Source organism: Polypterus senegalus, chromosome 3 (genome assembly GCF_016835505.1).
Source record: "Polypterus senegalus isolate Bchr_013 chromosome 3, ASM1683550v1, whole genome shotgun sequence".
NCBI classification, from domain to species: Eukaryota; Metazoa; Chordata; class Cladistia; order Polypteriformes; family Polypteridae; genus Polypterus; species Polypterus senegalus.
Genome location: NC_053156.1, coordinates 231,932,554 through 231,953,407, shown reverse-complemented (window position 1 = coordinate 231,953,407; position 20,854 = coordinate 231,932,554). Strand labels below are relative to the sequence as shown.

At 39.2% G+C, this 20,854-nt stretch overlaps 1 protein-coding gene across 4 annotated transcripts in view; it reads left to right on the top strand.

Annotated features, from left to right (window-relative positions):
- lad1 (ladinin) overlaps positions 1 to 20,854 on the top strand; it is an 89,260-nt gene that overhangs the window by 64,660 nt on the left and 3,746 nt on the right. For all 4 annotated transcript variants that reach the window (XM_039748726.1, XM_039748728.1, XM_039748727.1 and 1 more), the window contains 9 exons: positions 2,572 to 2,639; positions 3,415 to 3,577; positions 5,238 to 5,351; positions 10,987 to 11,030; positions 11,722 to 11,776; positions 14,745 to 14,788; positions 14,924 to 14,990; positions 16,940 to 17,077; positions 17,671 to 17,760. In XM_039748726.1, the coding sequence (XP_039604660.1) occupies positions 2,572 to 2,639; positions 3,415 to 3,577; positions 5,238 to 5,351; positions 10,987 to 11,030; positions 11,722 to 11,776; positions 14,745 to 14,788; positions 14,924 to 14,990; positions 16,940 to 17,077; positions 17,671 to 17,760 (783 nt within the window). The remainder of the gene's footprint in view (positions 1 to 2,571; positions 2,640 to 3,414; positions 3,578 to 5,237; positions 5,352 to 10,986; positions 11,031 to 11,721; positions 11,777 to 14,744; positions 14,789 to 14,923; positions 14,991 to 16,939; positions 17,078 to 17,670; positions 17,761 to 20,854) is intronic.

The following is a 20,854-nucleotide window of genomic DNA, read 5'->3' as shown; positions in this document are numbered from 1 at the left end:
GTACCCCCAGGTTACCTTGGTGGTAGATCGGGCCATGTTGTCTGCTCATTCATGCATCCACAATCACTCATAGAAAAGTGATTGAGTAACCAGTTATCCTATATGGCTGAGTATGGCATGTGGGAAGAAAAAGGAGTGCCCTTAGAAGAGCTCATGCAGACACAGAGAAAATGTGTTCCCTCATAAGAAGCAGGGTGTCAATTTTTATTATAGCTCATTAGATGTGTTTTTATCTTTATATTGAAATGATTGCAGCCATAGAGGGTTATTCAGAAAACATTCAGCCCTAATGACAATGTAGTCACCAGTCCCATAAATCATCGTTCAAAATCAGAAAGCCCACATATCTCTGTAGCTGTCGCAGGTTAATAGTTAGGCTCAGAATGTATTCACAGGAGAACACCCTGCTAGCTTCACAGTGTCCAGACCATCACCAATATCCTTTAGTTTTTAGTCTGTAGCTGAAATTTGCCAGGCTCTACATGTGTTTTGAACCACTGACATTCCAGAGATTATACCTTATCACTAAGACTATTATCCCCTTCACTTAAAGCCTGCTGTGAGATTTATTAAAAAGTCCATACAACACTCACTTGGTTAATCCTGTGTCTTGCCATGTTGAAAAGCCTTTCTGAAGTTGAAAATTATAATTCGTTGTTCTGAATTTATTATTATGCTTGTCCTCCTAGCCTTTCCTCTTCCTTCATTTTCTGCCAGGAGCTCTTATTTCTAGGGCAGATGACCCCAAGCTTATGATATGCTGGCACAGGCAATGACTTCTGTTTTTGTTTTACTTCTTCAGCTTAACTCTTGTTACACTGATGGGTCACTGTGAACCTGCAGGTGCCTGGGTAGCCCAGTGTCACGGTGTAAACATAATTGTTGTACTTTACAAAGTAAAAAGGAAAATAAGGTATGTATAGGAAACTGAACAGTGTTGGCCTGTATAGTTTCCACGTTAAGTCAAATACAATTCCAAGGCACTAGTGCATAACTTTGCCCAACAGAAATGCATTCAGATAAAAATGAACACCATTGGCAATACTGGTTAGAACACCAACACAATTAAATGTCTTAAACCCTGGTTATCATCCTGGCAAGACATCTTGAACGCTTTTTTCTATGATGACTCATTTGGAGGAAGTTTGTGTATCTGGGACAAAAGTGCACCAACCAAATCACAGTGACCAGTGCGTACAGCTAGTCGGTTACTTTTTCCATGTTCCGGCAGCCACTACGGAGAAAAGTGCAAGAATTCACAACAACAATGAAAAAATTTGTCTGCATATTCAAATGTTGTAAGTCTTAAGTTTTGTGCCTTGTAATGATGTGCCTGCTGGTTGGATGAGCTTTTGGATTCCTCCCCAGAGCCAAAGGTGTCCAAATCAAGAAATGTCCAGGTTAAATGCTACCAACAGCAGTTAATACTGACATGTGGATGGGTGCCATGTTAAGACTTTTTGTATGGAATTTCATGTAATGTGGTGCTGTACACTGCACAATACAATTAATCATTTGCTATGCCCCAGCCACTTTGCATCTCTGCCTCTCGCATTGTGAAAAGGCGGGCTGAACACACGCTAAGGAGATTCGGTCGCTCCTCCGAAACCCCCTCTTAAACAGTGATACAATGGGAAACAAATATATTTTTTTTAACCTCCTCTATGCTCGATCAGCTGGCTTGCTGCTGCTGCTTGTGCTGTGCTGCATGATCTGCATGTCACGCAGCGCATTGAACATTTAAAAGCTTGTACAGCAGCTGTCCTTTTGTCTCACTTCCTTGTCTCGCGGGATGTTAAAGTATCTCCGAGAAAATCACGTCTTGACCCAAGATTTTATTATTATAATAGAGAGATAATATCTTTCTAGCTGTCATGATTAGGTTTCATGTGAATGCAATTTTTTTTCTACAACTTGAATGCCATTTTTAGGCCCATGTATCGCCATTGTTTTGAGAGCTGTCATTTGTGCATGTTCCTGGAAGGGGTGTGGCTTCTAGGGTTGTGACCCATGGAATTAAAGGTCAGCTAGGTGGTCTTTTCTTTATCTGATCTGTGGATACAACCTTCCTAAATAAAAATGTTTTAAAGAAACCTTTTCTTATTTTGCTTCTCGTAACTTTTATTCTTTGCCTATTTCTTTGACTTCAGTTCTTGTCTCTCGTTAGGATTTGGTAGCTAGGTTTATTTTTATTCGTTTTGGTTTGATTTTCAAGAGCTTCTTAAGGGTTAGTTCTGTGTTTCTTGGCAGGACACTAGCAAACATATCTATCCTTTCACTGTAATTCACTAAAGACCTATATGTGATAATTGAACTGATGCTTATATGTGTATTCTGTGTATCATAAAGAAATTATTACCAAATGGGGTTTACCTTATTTTAAATGCTAAAACATTATTGAGCACTTTTGTTGCTGCACACGTTTTTCTGTATGCACTGTGTGCTTTTGTTGGTGAGCTGCCTCCTTTAAGTAACAATCAGATTCCCTGGAGGGATACAAACATGAATGGAAGTGGGAATGGCTTGCTCTTCCCTGATAACTCTTTTTTGTGTTTTCTGTTCCTGATTTAGGCTGCAGATGCCAAAGATAAAGTTGTCCAGAAGTCTGAAAACAAGTCCCCTTCAAAGAAGTTTGTAAGGTACAGTATGGGGAAACTTTGGAACTTTATATCAACAAATAACAAAAGCCACCAGAGAGAAACATACCAGAATTTTAATGATTGCTCTCTGACTGTCTAGTTAGTTTGCTGAATGTAAAGACTAGGTTGTCAGCTTTTGTATCCAGGTGATGGTTAACAATAATGAACGAATTTAGGAGTGGAGATGGAGGGAATGTGAAGATATTATACTCCATATGTAAACATAGTGGAGTGCTAGACTCTAATTGAAAAGTAGTGAAAGACTGGGTTTCCTGAATTAGATGCCAAACATGTGAAAAGGAACTCAAAAATGTGAAGTACATACATCCTCTTGATTTTGCTTATGGTAAACTAATGCTGGAAAAGACTCTACCTGCCTATCGTAGGGGATGTAAATTGTCATTACCGCATCTGGATACACTTATAGACTTGGACCTGCCACTGGAAACTCTGAGTGTAGCCACTTTAAAAGAAGGGGCAGCTTGCCTTTTACTTTTTTCTGTTTGTTGCCCGTAAAACCTTAAATGATACAGATGGGTTTTAAAATCCCAAGGTTTTAGCAACTCAGATTGCCTGGACTCTTCTTTCACAAAGGATAACACCTGCCCTAATTTGTAGATCTTGTTGAAGTGTTCCACATGCTGATAAGGTGCTTTTGGACTGGGCTTTCCCATTTGCGTTCTCTACCGCTGATGACACGAGTTGACCAAATACTCTGTACTCATCAAAGTTAGTCAAGTTTTTTTTTTTTCTCACTCTATTTGGTGTTTTACAGTTCACTGTCCATTTCCTTTGATAAGAGTGCAGACAGCAGGAAGACACCATCTCCATTGTCACCAGTTAGTCCTTCTAATCCTGTACATTTAAGAACTGTTTTTAAAGACAAGAGTATCCCAGCAACAAGAACCCAGGAGAATATGGAGAATGGACCGGATAAGGTAATAATTGTAAATTTTATATTCCCAAAAGATACAGCAATAATAGAGAAAGTCCAGCAAACATCAAGTAGGCTGGTTGTGGAACTGCAATGTGTGAGTTATGAGCAGGGGTCCTCAATCACAGTCCTGGAGGGCCGCAGTGGCTGCAGGTTTTTGTTCCAACCCAGTTGCTTAACAAGTAACACTTCTGCTTCACTTTAGTTGTCTCGCTCGTTAAGATTTTGAACCCTTATTGCTTATTTTAGTCTTAAACAGCTCTAGTCTTAGTTTTTAATTGCTCTTAATTAGCAATAACATTCAAATGACAAAAGGGACCAGCATTTCTCCATTTAGTTTGTTACCATTTACACCTGTGTGTATTTATCATGCACTATTTGTTTTAATTAAATACTTGGAAGGAAAATGAAGAAAAAAGTGAAAGATTGAGAATTGCTCATCCATTTTAGACTTCAAATCATTTGGAAGATATCCTTAGAAAGGAAAAAATCTAGGATATAAGAATGGCCTGACATGGCAGAGTTAAAACATTAACAAGCCATGAAATTGAATTATTGGGAGAATTATTTTCTATTTAAGTCAATGGGTTGGAGCAAAAATCTGCAGCCACTTTGGTCCTCCAGGACTGTGATTGAGGACCCCTGGTTATGAGCAAAGATCGAAAGAGATGAACCTTTGTAGGCAAATGGAAATAAAAAGGTGTTATGATTGAAATATGTCAAATTATGAAAGTAATCAGAACAGTTTATCTTTATTATTACTTTAAATTCTTCCACAAGAATATGGGTACACAGTTGAAACCTTGTTAAGAGGATCTTTCACATAAATGCTAAAAAGCTTTTCTTCATGCAGAGAACCATAAACACATTAACATTTTTACCAAGAAATGAGGGTTTGAGAACTTTCAAAACATGATTCAGTGATATTTGATAAAAGATCTGTGAATATGATTGGCAAGCTTTATTGGGGTGAATGGTCTGCTTGTCTCCAAATTGTTGATCAAATTTGATAACATTTCTGATAAAAAAGGATGACATAAATTAGCAGTGTAACATACTACTGTAGTGACATTTTGTCTCCACCCACACATACTGTCATAAACAGACATGTCTGTGTAATGGATGTACAAGTGCAGGTCCCAGGATAGAATCCACATTAATTTTCTTAAACCCAAGGTTCAGCTATTGGATGGGGATTCAATTCCAGTACCCTGATACAGGCTTTCAAATGCTTCAACAATTAAAACCCACCTTCCTTCTGGTGACCTCACTAAGCTGATAATGTCACCAGAGTTTTGGGCTCTGCTTAGCTTTGAGAGAGTCAGATCACTACGGTCTTGAGAAGCTGTCCTCCTAAAACCATCACACAGTCCCATTCTTGGACCATGTGCTGATATCTAGGAGCCTCAAGGAATTGGGGTTGCCTCCAGTTGATGTTCCAGGTTCTCTGTGGCATTGAGGCATGGCCGTCAGAGACAGGACAAGCAGCTCCCTCATTAAAAAGTCAGTCAAATGTCATCATTCAATCCTTATAATTCAAGATCTACCAACCATTATATATAGACCCAAGAAAAAACAAGGTAGCTTAACAGATGGCCAACCAAGTGAACATCTGAGTAATGTAATTTTTGGCCTTCGGTGTTTGCTTTTCATTTTTTTTTTAGAATGTTAATGAGAGAGCAGAAGTAAGCAGACAGCAAGAAGTTAATCCTGACAGGTCTGAGCATGTTCAAGAAGATGCCTTCAAACGCCTGAGCTCCAGATCCACTTCCTTCCGGGTAAGTTTTTCTTGCAGATTATGCAAATCTGAGGAAATGCTGCTCCAACTGTGCACACTGAAGCTCAAAACAGCATTTTTTAGCCTGTTTGGGCAAACTGTGGTATCTGATATCTCCACAAGTGCCAAATAGTGCCACACATGAGTACTGTAGATGTAGAAACAGCATAGCTGAGCATTTGACTTGGTGGGACAGCATCGGAGAGCAATGTGTAGCACCGCTGTTTTACATATCCAACACTCTGATCCGCACATCTACTCATTGTCTTATGTTAGTCTGCATGTGGATTTTTTCTCTGGATGCTCTGATTTTCTACAAGCACTCCCATAGTCATGCTGGTTAGGTTGAATTGCAACTCCAGATTGCTCTTGTGTGAATATGGGTGTGTTTTCTTGTGAGTCAGCCTTAGAATCCACTGACGTCCTTTCCAGGGCCATTTCCTGCTGTGCACCTGGTTTATCCAGATTAGGCTCCAGCCCATGAAATGTATTAAGCAGGTCTGAGATTATCGTGTTTCTGTATATGAGGTTACTTCACTGGGTGTCATAATGTAAAGCTCCTACTAATATCACATCTGGCCCATGGCCTTTTCTTCTAAATCCATAGAAGATGTAAAATTTACTGAAACTCTGAGGAACTTCACTGCTGTTCAGCTTCCATATATACATGTGTTATCCAATGTTGGGATATCCATATGAGCCTTAAGTCACTCATGTAAACTCCAGAAAGTAGTTCAGAGTTTGGGGAACCAGACTGGTACAGGGGCTCATCCTATCAGTGGCTAAAGTCTAATAAGAAGGATGATATTCACATAAAGTGCTTAGGCTGAGCCTAGGGCCAGGTTTATACTTCACCCGATGTGACTTGTGCTCCAGCGGATGCTACTGCTATACAAGCATTGTACTATTTATACTTATTTTACGTTAATATGGAAGATTCCACCAGGTGGCAGTGCAAGATATCATCATAGTGAGAAAACGTTTGGCTTGAAACATCCATTAAATTCCGAGGACACATTGCCACAATATCTCTGAAAAGGATGTTTAATGATTACATCCAATAATCCAGGGATATGCTGATTCCAGCAAGCATCAGGCACGAGACAGAAACAAAATCCCTGGACGGGGCATCAGCTCATTGAAAGGTGAACACAAGTATACACACAAAATAGTGTCATTTTAGTGTTACCAAATCCCCAAACCTTCATGACTTTGGAAGGAAAACAGAGCACACAGTGGAAACCCACCAGGAAAACATGCAAACTCCAGGCAGGGAACACCAGGGACGTGACTCCCTGTGAGGCAGCAATGCTACCGCTCCACCACCGTGCCGCCCCCACATGTGTAATTATTAACAGTATTCATTATTTAAATGAAGTTAATGATTTATCTGTAAAATGTAACATACTTTAATGCATTTCATCATGAAAGTGATATCAAGTATAAATCTAAGGATTCTAAATGTGCAGAATATCATAAATTTAATGTGTTAATTGTGGCGATGCTGCTTGCCACTGTTGTCAGTTCAGGAGAAAGCCAGAGAAGGTCATAGCGTCACTGGGTTGTTTTTAAGATTATGTTTAATTTTAATGATAAAATAAACAACGAGGTTAAAGTGAACATTTCGAGATTAAACCTGAAATTTCCACTTTAATCACAGAATTGACCTTATCACTGTGCCCTTAAGTTTTTTCTCAGTGGCTCAAATGCGCAGGCGTACATTCTGATACTGTTGTGAAGGTGCAAAAAAAGAAAAAAGATGGCACAGAAGATGGTATGTGAGACTTTTAAAATGTATCGTGCCACTACATTGGGGAATATGCGACACTTGATTATAAAAGCACCACAAATGCATTTGTAACTCGGCATTTTGCTTCACCACATGGAACCATTCATTAAAAACCGAAACACACACATCAATCCTGTAGGACCAGCAAAATGGTTTTCTGTCACATGTAGCTAGTAAACAGAGACTCTGATGTCACATTCCGACTTGATCACACTGCACCCCCTGACTTTTAGCTGGTACTGCAACTCGCGGTCATTTCTGAGGATGTGCTCAGAGGAAGTGTCAAGTGAACACTGGGAACATGTTGCTGCCATGATGCATGCACATACACGTTCTGAGCGTGAAATATACTGTAAACCAGCCCTAAGCCACCAAATGATGTGCCCAGATAAGTACAAGTCAGAGAGCTTTTGATTTTCTTTACTTCTATTTGCCATTTTTAACCAGCATCTGGCAGTCTAATCAATGCCAAGGAAGCCACTTGCCGGGAAACCAATAGTGAGAGGAGGTTTCAAGTCTCAGGAATGCTTCATTTTTATCTTTTGATGTTGCATGGCTGCTTCTTCCCACATGTCCTCCCAGAAGCGGGGGAGCAGAACAGTTATACAGATAACACGAGGAGGAAGTGATTTCAAGAGAGCTCCTTATCTTCCCTTGGCGCCAACTTAATAGTAAAAAAAATAAAAAACAGTGACCTCACAGAGTGCTTGGATTGAAATCTGTCAAAGGACATTATGGACATTTCCTAGAGAGGAATCTGACTCTGTAAGAATGAGAATATGTTGTGTTTACTCTGGCCTTTTGTGTCTGGGTCAGGATCTCCATACCCCTCCACCCCACCACAAACATACCAGTAGAGGAGAACTTGTAATTCATAGCCCTTACTTAAAATAACAGGAAGAATAAAAGCTGCAATGATAAGCAGCTTGGGTTGTGATGAGAAAGGTGATGTAAAAAGAGTACTTTCTTGCTTGCCTGATCGATTAGTTAATTGTTAATTGGAATATTGGACAATACTTTAGAAGTATTTTGTGATTGCTTTTTTAATTGATTGGTTAATTGATTCATTCTGAACAGGGGCTTTTATCAGAAGATTATTCAGCCCAGTGCTGCACATACAGAAGAGGGAGCACTGGAAATCTCACAAAGTGTTGAAGCAAAGCCCTCCTGGCCCACTGGATGTGCCAAATAGGTGACTCAATAGGGTGGCTCACTTTTCAATACTACATATCCCAGACAAGAATTTCACTCAATGAAATTTTTACTGGGTAGCATGTTTGCAAAGTGGTAGTGCTGCTCCCTTTCAACAAGGAGACTGGGTTTCTACCTGCATGACGTTTGCATGTTCTCCAACAGTCCACAAGTGTGTCCTCCCACTGTCCAAAGACATGCAGGTTAGGTGGATTGTGCACATGTTTGGGTCCACTTTGCACTGCACTGGCACCCTGTCCAAATTTTTCTTAGTCTTGGGCCCAATGTTTTCCCGAGGCTCCACCTTTCACCAATCTCTGGGGATAAGTGGGTCTGAAAATGAATGGATTGAATAGACAACCATTACTACTACCACTGTTTCAATCATGATAACTTTCTTCCAGTCATGTAGAGTTTGACATGTGGGTCAGATTGGTGCCCATTTAGCATTGCAACCTCAAATTACTTTTGCTGGCCATTGCCATGCTGCCTGACTAGATTATATTGTTTATGGAAACCACTTTGAAATTGTGAGTAAGGTACAGTAATGCAGCATACAAATGAGAAAATACTTCACATACAGGTAGTAGTATACACAAGGAAGAGTATTCAGGGGTGGCTAACTCTGACTCTTGAGATCTGCAGTAGCTGACGGTTTTTTTATTCCAACCCAGTTGCTTAATTAGAAGCCAATTCTCACCAATAACAGATCTTTAATTTAAATGTTTGTTAGTGTTTTAACTCTGCCATGTCAATTCATTCTTAATTCATAGCTTTTTTTTTTCCTTTCTAATGTATCATCCAAATGATTTGATGCTAAAACAGATGAGTAATTTTAATTTTCCTTCTGAGTACGTAATTAAACCAAACAGTGAATGATGAATGCACATGGCTGGAAATGGACACAAGCTAGATGTAGATCGGCTGGTTTCTTTTTTGTTGCCATCTTATTGTTAAGAAAGAGCAGTTAAAACAATGAATACAGTTGTTTAAGACTAAAATAAGCAACTAAGGATTAAAAATCTTCAAGTGAGACAACAAAAATGAAGCGGAAAAATGTCACTTGAGCAAAAAGTGTTACATAATGAATGATTTCTCATAAAGCACTTGGGTTGGAACAAAAAGTTGAAGCCACTGCGGCCCTCCGGGGCTGATGTTGCTCAGCTCTTATTTAAAGGGTCTGAGTCTTAAATAGCAAAATAAATTAAATGAAGTTAATCAGTAGCAAAACCAGTCACTAATTAAGAAGGCAGTCAGGATGAAAACCTGCAGCTACTTTGGCTTTCCAAATTCGTAAGTGACCACCCCTGGTATATAGATATGAATATTGAACAGTTTGTACAGATATATGGTATGTCTAAATACAGAGATCTTTATATATAATACGCTTACCGTGGCTGTCCGTTTGTCTGTCCAGGATTTTAAATCACCTGTAGCTCTCAAACCGTTTGATCGATTGACCTGAAATTTGGTACATACAGTATATACTGCGTGACGTCTAATATCCACTTTCGCGGTGATGATTGACCTCCAAGGTTAGTCCTCTTTTTATTTTAATTTTATTTTATTGTAGAATCAACTCTTGGCCGTTCTCTTCCCTGCCACCTTCACCATCATTTCCCCTACCTCTTCATATCTTAAATCATTCTTGAGGCAGATTGAAGACTTAAGTGCCAGCTTATGTGAAGAATTAAAGAAAATATACTAAGTAATTGCAGCATAAAAACAGACTTAATCAGTTTTAACGCGAAAAGATGCTGACAGAAGAAGAGAAGAAGCAGGTCGCTAGTGTGGAGAAAAGAAGAGCTGCTCAGGAAACAGCAAGGCATCAACATACAAAGAGTCTGAAAACTAGGAATGCTCAAGTCAAGTGTATTTGTGCGCTGTTACTGGTATAAACTTGTAAAGAATAGATGTATGTAAACAGGAGAAAATATGTATTGAATGAAGTCAGAAATTATTGATATTTTGAAAGGTATTGATATTTTGAAGGGTGCTCTACAGAGCTTTATGAAGCAAAGAGGATCATACTGAAAAACAACACATGGTAGTGGAACAGAATTAAAATAAATCCTCCATCCTCCCACTTGGCCTGAAATTATGCCTCGAAGGACATAATGGATTTTTACATTTGAAAGAAGTCATTTTTGCTGTTAAGAATTTTAAAGAACAAGTGGGACTTAAATCCATGTGTAGGTGTTATAGACTGAATGGCTGAATACTCCAAGCAAGCCTGGGCTGAGCTACAGTGTGTGCCCACCATACTGCTCTCCCACCCTAGTGCTTCAGACTCCACCTCGGTATCACATAGTAGCATGCTGCTGCCCTCTAGTGGTAGTTCCTATTTATTACCATTCTTAGCTTTCCCTTCTTTTCTCGCTGTTCAGGATGTAAATCCAGATTAAATCTACCCATTTCTGCTCATCAGAGATAGCTGTTGGGTCTATAACGTTATTAACAATAACAACTTCCTTTTGAAGAAAAGAGCATTTGCTTGATCACCTGGATTTATAAAATGCTTTGTGATGGTAATTGATGTGAAAACTGAAATACTTAATATTAAATCGCTTTGTAGACAGTGCCTGAAATGAAGAGCACTATTTCACATAAAGCTTGATTGATTCAGTGATTCAATCCATTTCTGTTCCCTTTGCAGCAGACCACAGAACCAGCGGTGTCCATTTCACGGATCAAAAGAAGGTGAGCAATTTTGTCTGAGCTGTTCCCTTTGAGGTGGGCTGCTAGAGGAGTCTGCTGTCTAACAAAAGCACTCAAAGATAAAAACTGACTGAAAAAAATACTTCTGCACTGGCATTTCTTTTCAATGTATAGAAATAAATGTGTCTTCAACCTTCACTTCCACTCTCTTTTCCCCGTCCTGTTCTTGGCATTCCATTTTACCTGCACTCAGATCTTAAGAATGAATAATTAATAAGATTAAAATTAAATAATGCTTGATTGACACATTTAAATTCATTAAATTTATCATGCATCTTAGAAATCACATTTGGTAATGTGGATGTTAAAGCACAATGCACACTGCACACTTGATGGCCGACATGTTATCTACAGTCTAGTGATGCACCTGCCTCTGATGTCCTGATCAGATCACATCACCCTCCTTTGTGCCACCTGCAAAACAAAAATGAAGAAGTGCACTGTAGCTTAGTACTTCTAGAATGCCTTGGAATGTTGTTCATTCTGGAAGGGTGCTATATAAAGCAAAAAACGAGTCTTTCAACATTCACTTATGAAGATCATATGTACAATTGTGTGGCTCAAGCATTCAAAGTCTTTATTACATTTTGGATTTTTTTTTTTCATTTCTAAATGCTGCAAAACTTAGTTTCTTCTTTGGGAATTACATTTCTGTTTCTGTTTTCTCTCACAGCTCCAGTCTCAGATATCCTTCAAGGAAAGAAGATAAGATGGGAAGACTGCAGCAGGTTAAAACAGACCCTTCTTGTGTGTCAGATAAAGAGAAGCCCATTAAGGGTGGTGGGGGGTTTGGCTGTGGCTGGATTGGGGGGATGATAGTAAATAGGGATTGTTATGTGAAGAATATCTACATATCTAGAACATCTATAATATTTACAATAACATAGCCAAGGGGTCATATCATACATGTCACTGTCTCACCACCAAACATCTTCACTCCTCTTCAGTGTGTTATTCTCCATTTTATACAAAGCTGTGCCTATTCTAGTAATAGCGTGTTGATTAGACATGCAGATAAGAGCTTCACTGTACTCTCTACATGTGCCAATACTACTACTAGTACTACTACTAATAATACTAGTATTTACACCGTGCCCCATGCCTCAGTGGTAGAGCTCAGGACCTATACAGGTTTATGCTCGAATTTATCAGACTTGCTGAGTTGATGGGCCTGATGGGATACTAACTCTTCTCTTCCCAAGTATAATAATGTAATGGTGGGTCTTACCAAAGACTAACCAGATCATCTTCTGATTAACACTTTAGACAAAGGACTTCAAGGTCATGCTATTATTCATCAAGCCATCTACTGCTATGTGACACCAATACATTCCTTGTTATGTTCTTATTACACAAAGTCCGGGTCACCATTATTGACGCCCTTTCATTTTTTGCATAACTTGTGGAATATCTTCAGAAATAAATGGAACATACCAAATTTGTATCATCAGAATATTTTAATTGGATATACAGAGTTCATCCATCCATTATCCAACCCGCTATATCCCAACTACAGGGTCACGGGGGTTTGCTGGAGCCAATCTCAGCCAACACAGGGCGCAAGGCAGGAAACAAACCCCGGGCAGGGTGCCAGCCCACCGCAGGGCAATATCCAGAGTACTTTAACCAAAAAACATTATTGTTCAGCTTACATTAGTGGCCAAAAGTTTTGATAGTGACACAAATGTTGTACTTTGTGAACTTTGCTGCTTCAACATTTTCAGATTATTTTTAACATTTCTATGGGATAATGAAGAACAATTATAAACATTTTGCATGTTTCAAAGGCTTTTATTGGAAAATACATCACAATTATGTGAAGAAACAATATTTACAGTGTTGATCCTCCTTTATAACTTCTGCAATTCGCTCTGGGATGCTGGATATCAACTTCTGGGCCAGATCCTGACTGATGGTGATCCATTCTTGCCTTTTTAGAGTTAATAACAATTTGCAGGCTTCTGCTTGTCCACCTGCATTTTGAGAACTGATCACAGGTTCTAAATGGGATTAGGATCTGGGGAGTTTCCTGGTCATGGGTCCAAGTGAATGTTATGATCACAGAGGCACTTTTGCCTTGTCACATGGTGCTCCATCATGCTGGAAAACACACAGCATGCAGAATTTCAGTCCGTCCTTGATGTTTTGCTTGGAAAGAAGTGGCTTTTTTGTCCAAAAGTCTTAACCTCACTGTGCATGCAGATGCTCTCACACCCACCTGCTGGCAGTACTGAGAAAACTCTGCACTGCGGGAAACTCAATTCTGTAGCTGACTCCTCAGGAGAAGATGGTCCTGGCTCTTGCTGGACACTTTTAGCTGATCATTTTGTGCCCGGGCCAAAATAAGTGAAAATGGGTTTTTGTGATAAAGTTAACTTTTTATGCTAATAAAGCTCTTGGCAATGAATTAATATGCATCTGATCACTCTGCATAATAATATTAAAACAATGTGAATTGCCACCATAAAAACTGAAGCCGCAAATTTAGCAAAACACGAAATTTGTGTCACTGCTAAAACCTTTGGCCTCTATTGTACATGTAGTAATTTCAAAGAAGAAATAGGACATGGATAGCAATAAAGGTGCCCCTCCTTAATATTTGGTTGCACAGCCTTTGGCCACGATTACTGCCTCCAAACGATTTTTGTAGCCATCTATAAGCTGCTTGCACCTGTCAGTTGGAATTTTCTCCCACTCTTCTTTTGCAGTTTGTTCAAGCTCTTGAATGTTTGCAGGATTCCTTTCCCCAGTTGTAAAATTCAGCTATTTCCATAGATTTTCAATGAGATTGAGATCAAGATTCATTGCTGGCCAGTTTAAAATGGCCCAGTATTTCCTTTTCAACAATTCATGTGTGCTTTTGGATGTGTACTTTGGATCTTTAACTTGCTGGAGACTCACAATCTTCGACTCAAACCTAGTTTCCTTACACTGGGTGACACAATGGTTTCATGATTTCTGTCATATGGTCAAGGCCTCCAGTACCAGAGGTAGCAAAGCAACCCCATAACATTATCGATTCTCCACCATGCTTAACTATAGGTAGGGTGTTTTTGTCTTTCTAAGCTTCATTTCGCCATTTATAAACACATTGCTGATGTGCATTGCCAAAAAAGCTGTACTTTGGTTTCATCTGTAAACAGAAGGATTGTGGTTTGTCCTGGTACTCTCTGGCAAAGATCTTTCTTTTGATGCCTTTTCTTCAGCAGTGGGGTCCTCCTTGGCCTTTGCCCATAAAGCCCTTTTTGGTGTAGTGTGCGGCATATGTTACATGCTTCTTTCTGCAGAAATCAGTTGATGTTTCCTCTTCCATTTCTCCACATAAAGTCTCTTTATTGTTGTTTTCCCCCTGTTTCTTAGTACAATTTAACTTGCAGGAGTAAATGTATTATAGTTGGAAGTTACTAAGAGGCTAAGGAGGATGGACTTAACATATTGTGATGGAAGCCATTACATATCTGGTTTAGTTGGGCCACTGGGTGTACCAAGAGGTGATGTTCCCCAATTAACCTAACCTAAAGTGATGGAGTTTCTCCCATCTTGTACCTCAGCTGTGAGATGTGAAGCTATGACCACACCACCCATATGTCCATGAATACAGGGCAGCACAGCCACCATAAATATCAGTGTGCCACACAGCAACAGCAACACAATAAGGCAAGCAGACTATTTAGAAGGTGTTGTGATCTCTTGCAGGATTCAAATGGCAAGGAAGAATCAACAGCACCTTTCCAGAGGAAGTAAGTACAGTAGAGTGTTTATTAGAACTTCATTTTCTAACAAAATGAAAAAGAGATGTTCTCGACGCATACTGAACATAATCCACAGAGAAAATTAGTTTGAACTCATGTATTTATTGTTACCTCTTTTGGCAGCACCAAGCTTCGGATCTCCTCAAGAACCATTGAAGAAAAGCTGGAAAGACTGGCTATGGCTGCACAGGTATGAGCCTGGAATCTAAATAGGAAGGAAGATGAGTTTGTGAAGGAAGTGTGCTGTACCCTCTGACTTTCCATGTCATTATAAAGGATCTAATTGTTTTCCTATTTTCTGGAGACTATCAAACATCAGTAGGCAAATGTATCACTCTTGTCAGGTCATTTCAGCAGCGATGAATCCGGAGTCTCAACTGTTACCTTGTGTTGTTTGGAGGAGACCATGAGAAATGCTCCTGAGGTGGTCTTCTCGTCTTCTTTTGTCCTTTAGAAGAGACCATACCAAATAAACAGGTGCTTTAGCAGCCATTACTTTCAATTTAGTTTTTCTAAACAGGTTTAATCTCCCTCAAGTGCAATTCAACAAACATGCTGGAGTACCAGATGACTCTATTCAGTAATTCTATTCATTTTTCTAATGCTATTTGAAAGAGACCATGGACCAAGGTGTTTTCTGTCTATTCCTGAGTAGTGAATTGCGTTGTGGTTCCCTTCACTGATTCAATTACTTTAAACTACCCAGTTAAGTCATTTGATTCATTTAATTCATTAGATTCACCACTAGGTTTCACTAGACAGGACTGGGTGTGCAGCACAACACAATATAGTGCTGCCATAGTCAGTCCTTATTAATACATAACTCATATGAGGGGGTGGCTCATTTGAAAAAGAACACAAATGAGGGCATGATGCACTTCAGTGGAACTGTGAGATTCAATCTTTCCATAGCTTCTACATTAAAGTGCATTGGTAATGATTCAGCTTGAACTCAAAAGAATTGGTGAACAAGAACGTCGCTTTTGAGTAATCAGTCTGTTTGAGAATCACTTGAATGGGAATTGTGTCACTCATTTGTGGGTAATTATTCAGTCTAAACTCTCAAGAAACAGTAAATGGTGTAAGGCTGGGTGCAGATAGTGAGTCGTAAAAAGTCTGGGATAGGGTACAGGACAACAACAAATAATGTTTTATAAAACAAAGTTTTGTGTGGCTGTAATTTAAATTATTGCATTTATTTTGCTCTTTTTTATATATGGAAGTCTTCCTAACAGGAGTTACTGTAGTACATGTTAATATAAACATGCTCAAAGAATCATGAGAATTGTGAACCCGATGAGCTTTACTTTACTGTTAGATATGTATCTGAAAAATAATAAAAGCTAAAAACATCACACATTTGCCTTAGTCCTAGTGTCACACTCAGCTGAATTGATTTGTGGGCACACGTTGTTCAAAAACAATGATTTGTTCACGAATCGACTATCACACTGAGCAGAACCCTAAGGACATGGAACAGGCCACCTTTATCATGGTCAATCTATGACCAAGAACAGTTTTCGTACCTACTGGTTTGCCTCATAAGAGTCTGAAATATTCCAATGTTCCTAATGTTCTTCACAGGTGAACGGTGACATCTGAGTGTGGCCTGGTGTTGTTAAGGAGACTTTTTGAGAGTTTCACAGTGGTTTACTGGATACACTGATATACATTGATGTACATTGATAGTTATTTGTACTCGCATTGTGTTAGTGGTATTGAGAAAGTTGCTGATATCTTAAGAAACCAAGACAGGCATCCTGTATTCTACAGACCCTTACGTTTGTTGAAAGCAACTCCATATCCTGATCTCCACTTCAAAGAAGGTGATGTATATCTCCCCCAAAACATCTTTACTGTATGTAACAGTTTCTGAGAATCCAAGGCTGTGAGTTATGGCTATGGTAGACTAGCAGCATTCATTTGCTTCTTGAGTCCACAGTTGCTTTTGTTCCACCTCAGTGGATACCATACAGTGCATTTCCTCCGATGTGTGGTCCAGTGACTTGCTTTAATTCCATTCTATACTTTTTTAGTGGTGTTTACCTTTGAACAGGAATTGTGTAACTCATTATTCAGTCTTAACTCTCAAGAAGGACAGCAAGGTGGTGACAGAATCTGTGATTTTTTTTTTTGCAGAAATCAGAACTGGTGAAATCCCCAACCATAGCTCACAAAGAGTTTTACCTCCCTGCTGATGACATTGCAAGAAAACGTGACATTTTTGAGAGAGAAGCCACAGGCGCAGAGAATAGCAGTGGAAGCAGTAGCAGGAAGGTAAGCATATCTTGCTTTTAGCATGGCCTTTATTATCTTTTATCATCACTACCAGTCCCATAGCTCCTGCTATGATGTCCCTGCTGCTTTCATTCCAACTTGTTTCGGAATCAGTAGCCACTTTAACAATTTATGCTGTGATGATCCTTCCAATTCCAAAAATATTGATGGAATCTTTAGAGTTCTCCTTTACTAATTGTTTTGGTGTGAGGCACGCATGGTTATTTCTGTGTCTCTTGAACTCTGCAGTGGATTAGCCTTATTAAGATTCTTCTTTTTACCTTTTTAACAATTAGGTGAAAAAATATCATAGGAAGAAACAATAATGCATTTGGGCTTGGATGTGCAGAGGGTCTCAGTTAGAATGAAAGTCTTATGGTAGTATAGATTTAGAATGAAAGGGGCTGCAGTATTGTTACCATAATGGGCATGACACTCATCCCTTGGATGGAGCTGCTAATTCTTCCATCTCCCCAGAAGAATGATTAAAATTTAACAAAACTTTAGTATTTGCTTTCCTACTTTCATTCACATTGTGAGATGCTGACTGCATAACCTGTCAAGTGCCTTCCTCTGTTTCTGTGTTTTCACAGGAGAAATTTGGATTTGCTAAAGGAATCTCAGAGAGGATCAGCCAGTGGGTAGCTAAAACACAGAGTTCCCAGACAACAGTTGGCTCCAAGGTAAACATCAAAGAGTGTTCTGTTTACTTGAAGTAAAATTGGACCTGAAATACAGATCCAGCAGCACATCTGATGTAAGCTCCATCCATCTACTTCGTATTTCATAGCAAACATGAGCACAAAGCAGTTGTGATGGGTGCACCGACTATAAGAATAGTTGTGGCACCAGCTAGGCTTTCCTGTTTAATTGTTGACATCTGAGCCATAGAAAAATAAACAAAAATTATGTTTTACTTTCACACTTTATACTCACAAGCAATAGTGAAATAAGTACAAAATTGGCCAACTTAAATAAAGCAAATAACATGCTGTGTTAAAAGAAGCTCCATCTATTTTGCCATTTGGTTCCAGAATGAGTTGCCATCCTCAGGGGGTGGTCCTTTTATATTGTGTTCATACTGGAAAGGGCAGAGTCATCTTGGAACTGAAGGCAGGTGCAAAGTGTCTTCTTTGGGCTACCTGTCGGAATTGTGTAAAGAAAAGAAGACAAGGTTAGCGACATTGTCTCCTCTTATTGCTGACTGCTTGGCAGAATCAGGAAGATGACCCAGAGGTGACATAGTCAACACATTTACAATACAACTCACACATGTGAAAACTGTGACGATGACAAGCAAGCAGAGTGCAGATGTGCTCGCCACCAAAAAAAAAAAACTACAGTTGGCCATGTGTAGTGACCCAGTGTCTTATTGCTACATTATAAGGCAAACAGTAGAAAAGAGAAGCAAACAAATCCTTCTCTTATTACTTCCATTTACACACGTGCACATTTCATATTGATGGATTTAAACCACGTTTCTCTTTATAAACAGAGAGATGTCAAAGCAGCCCAATGACATACCAGGCAGTGTTGTTGTTCCATAGTGCTTGTTCACTGGTTCAGCTTCCAGCACAATTGCCTTCTGTGTGTACTCGGCATGTTCCCCTCATGTTTATTTGGTCTTCCTCCTAAATGGCCCTGGTTTACTCCTGCTTTCCAAAGCCATGATGTTAGACTGATTGGCAACCAAGGCAAACAAAAGTATGAACCTGAAAGGACCCTTCAGAGGGCTATTGTGCCATAAGGTCTTTGTGTCACTGATTCTGATAAAATTGGGTTTAGAAAATGGAATTGATGAAAAAGAGAACAAAAGTAAAATATGATTTACAATCAACACACATACAGTTGTGCTTGAAAGTTTGTGAACCATTTAGAATTTTCTATATTTCTGCATAAATATGACCTAAAACATCATCATATATTCACTCAAGTCCTAAAAGTAGATAAAAAGAAACCAGTTAAACAAATGACACAAAAATATTATACTTGGTAATTTATTTATTAAGGAAAATGATCGAATGTTACATATTTGTGAGTGGCAAAAGTATGTGAACCTTTGCTTTCAGTATCTGGTGTGACCCTCCTTTGCAGAAAAAGCTGCAACTAAACGTTTCCGGTAACTTTTGACCATTCCTGCACACCGGCTTGGAGGAATTTTAGCCCATTCCTCTGTACAGAACAGCTTCAACTCTGGGATGTTGGTGGGTTTCCTCACATTAACTGCTCGCTTCAGTTCCTTCTACAACATTTCAATTGGATTAAGGTCAGGACTTTGATTTGGCCATTCCAAAACATTAACGTTATTCTTCTTTAACCATTCTTTGGTAGAACGACTTGTGTGCTTAGGGTCGTTGTCTTGCTGCATGACCCACCTTCTCTTGAGATTCAGTTCATGGACAGATGTCCTGACATTTTCCTTTAGAATTCTCTGATATAATTCAGAATTCATTGTTCCATCAATTAAGGCAGGTCCAAACCATGATACTACCACCACCATGTTTCACAGATGGGATAAGGTTCTTATGCTGGAATGCAGTGTTTTCCTTTCTCCAAACATAACGCTTTTCATTTAAACCAAAATGTTATATTTTGGTCTCATCCATCCACAAAACATTCTTTCAATAGCCTTCTGGTTTGTCCATGTGATCTTTAGCAAACTGCAGACGAGCAGCAATGTTTTTTTTGGAGAGCAGTGGCTCTCTCCTTGCAACCCTGCCATGCATACTGTTGTTGTTCAGTGTTCTCCTGATGGTGGACTCATGAACATGAACACTAGCCAATGTGAGAGAGGCCTTCAGTTGCTTAGAAATTACCCTTATTCCTTTGTGACCTCGCTGACTATTACACGTCTTGTTCTTGGAATGATCTTTGTTGGTCGACCACTCCTGGGGAGGGTAACAATGGTCTTGAATTTCCTCCATTTGTACACAATCTGTCTGACTGTGGATTGGTGGAGTCCAAACTCTTTAGAGATGGTTTTGTAACCTTTTCCAGCCTGATGAGCATCAACAACTCTTTTTCTGAGGTCCTCAGAAATCTCCTTTGTTCATGCCATGATACACTTCCACAAACATGTGTTCTGAAGAGCAGACTTTGTTAGATCCCTGTTCTTTAAATAACACAGGGTGCCCACTCACACCTGATTGTCATCCCATTGACTGAAAACACCTGACTCGAATTTCACCGTCAAACTAACTGCTAATCCTAGAGGTTCACATACTTTTGCCACTCACAAATATGTAATATCTGATCATTTTCCTCAATAAATAAATGACCAAGTATAATATTTTTGTCTCATTAGTTTAACTAGTTTCTCTTTATCTACTTTTAGGACTTGAGTGAAAATCTGCTGATGTTTTAGGTCATATTTATGCAGAAATATAGAAAATTCTAAAGGGTTCACAAACTTTCAAACACAACTATACATTGAGCAGGCAGGAGCCGAACCTGTGTTGAAACAAAATGTAAAAATACTAAAATCCATGTCTTGAGTCAGTGTGCTATGTGTTATGATTATCCATGTTGTCAGTTTTTTGCACACTTATTTAAGCCTTTTTTCTTATTAGTTATTTCCCATTATGGGGTTTCAGAAGCAGTGGGTATGAATTTTGGATTTAGTTTTATAGCAGAATTTTAGTTTTTAGAAGTTATTTTTCCCAGGTCACCCCAATTTTGTATTGTCTAAATGTCATGACTACAGTTACTAAGGAATGTGGTGTTGGAAGTAACATGATTAACGACATCAGCACGTTGCTATAAGGGTCCATTCACACC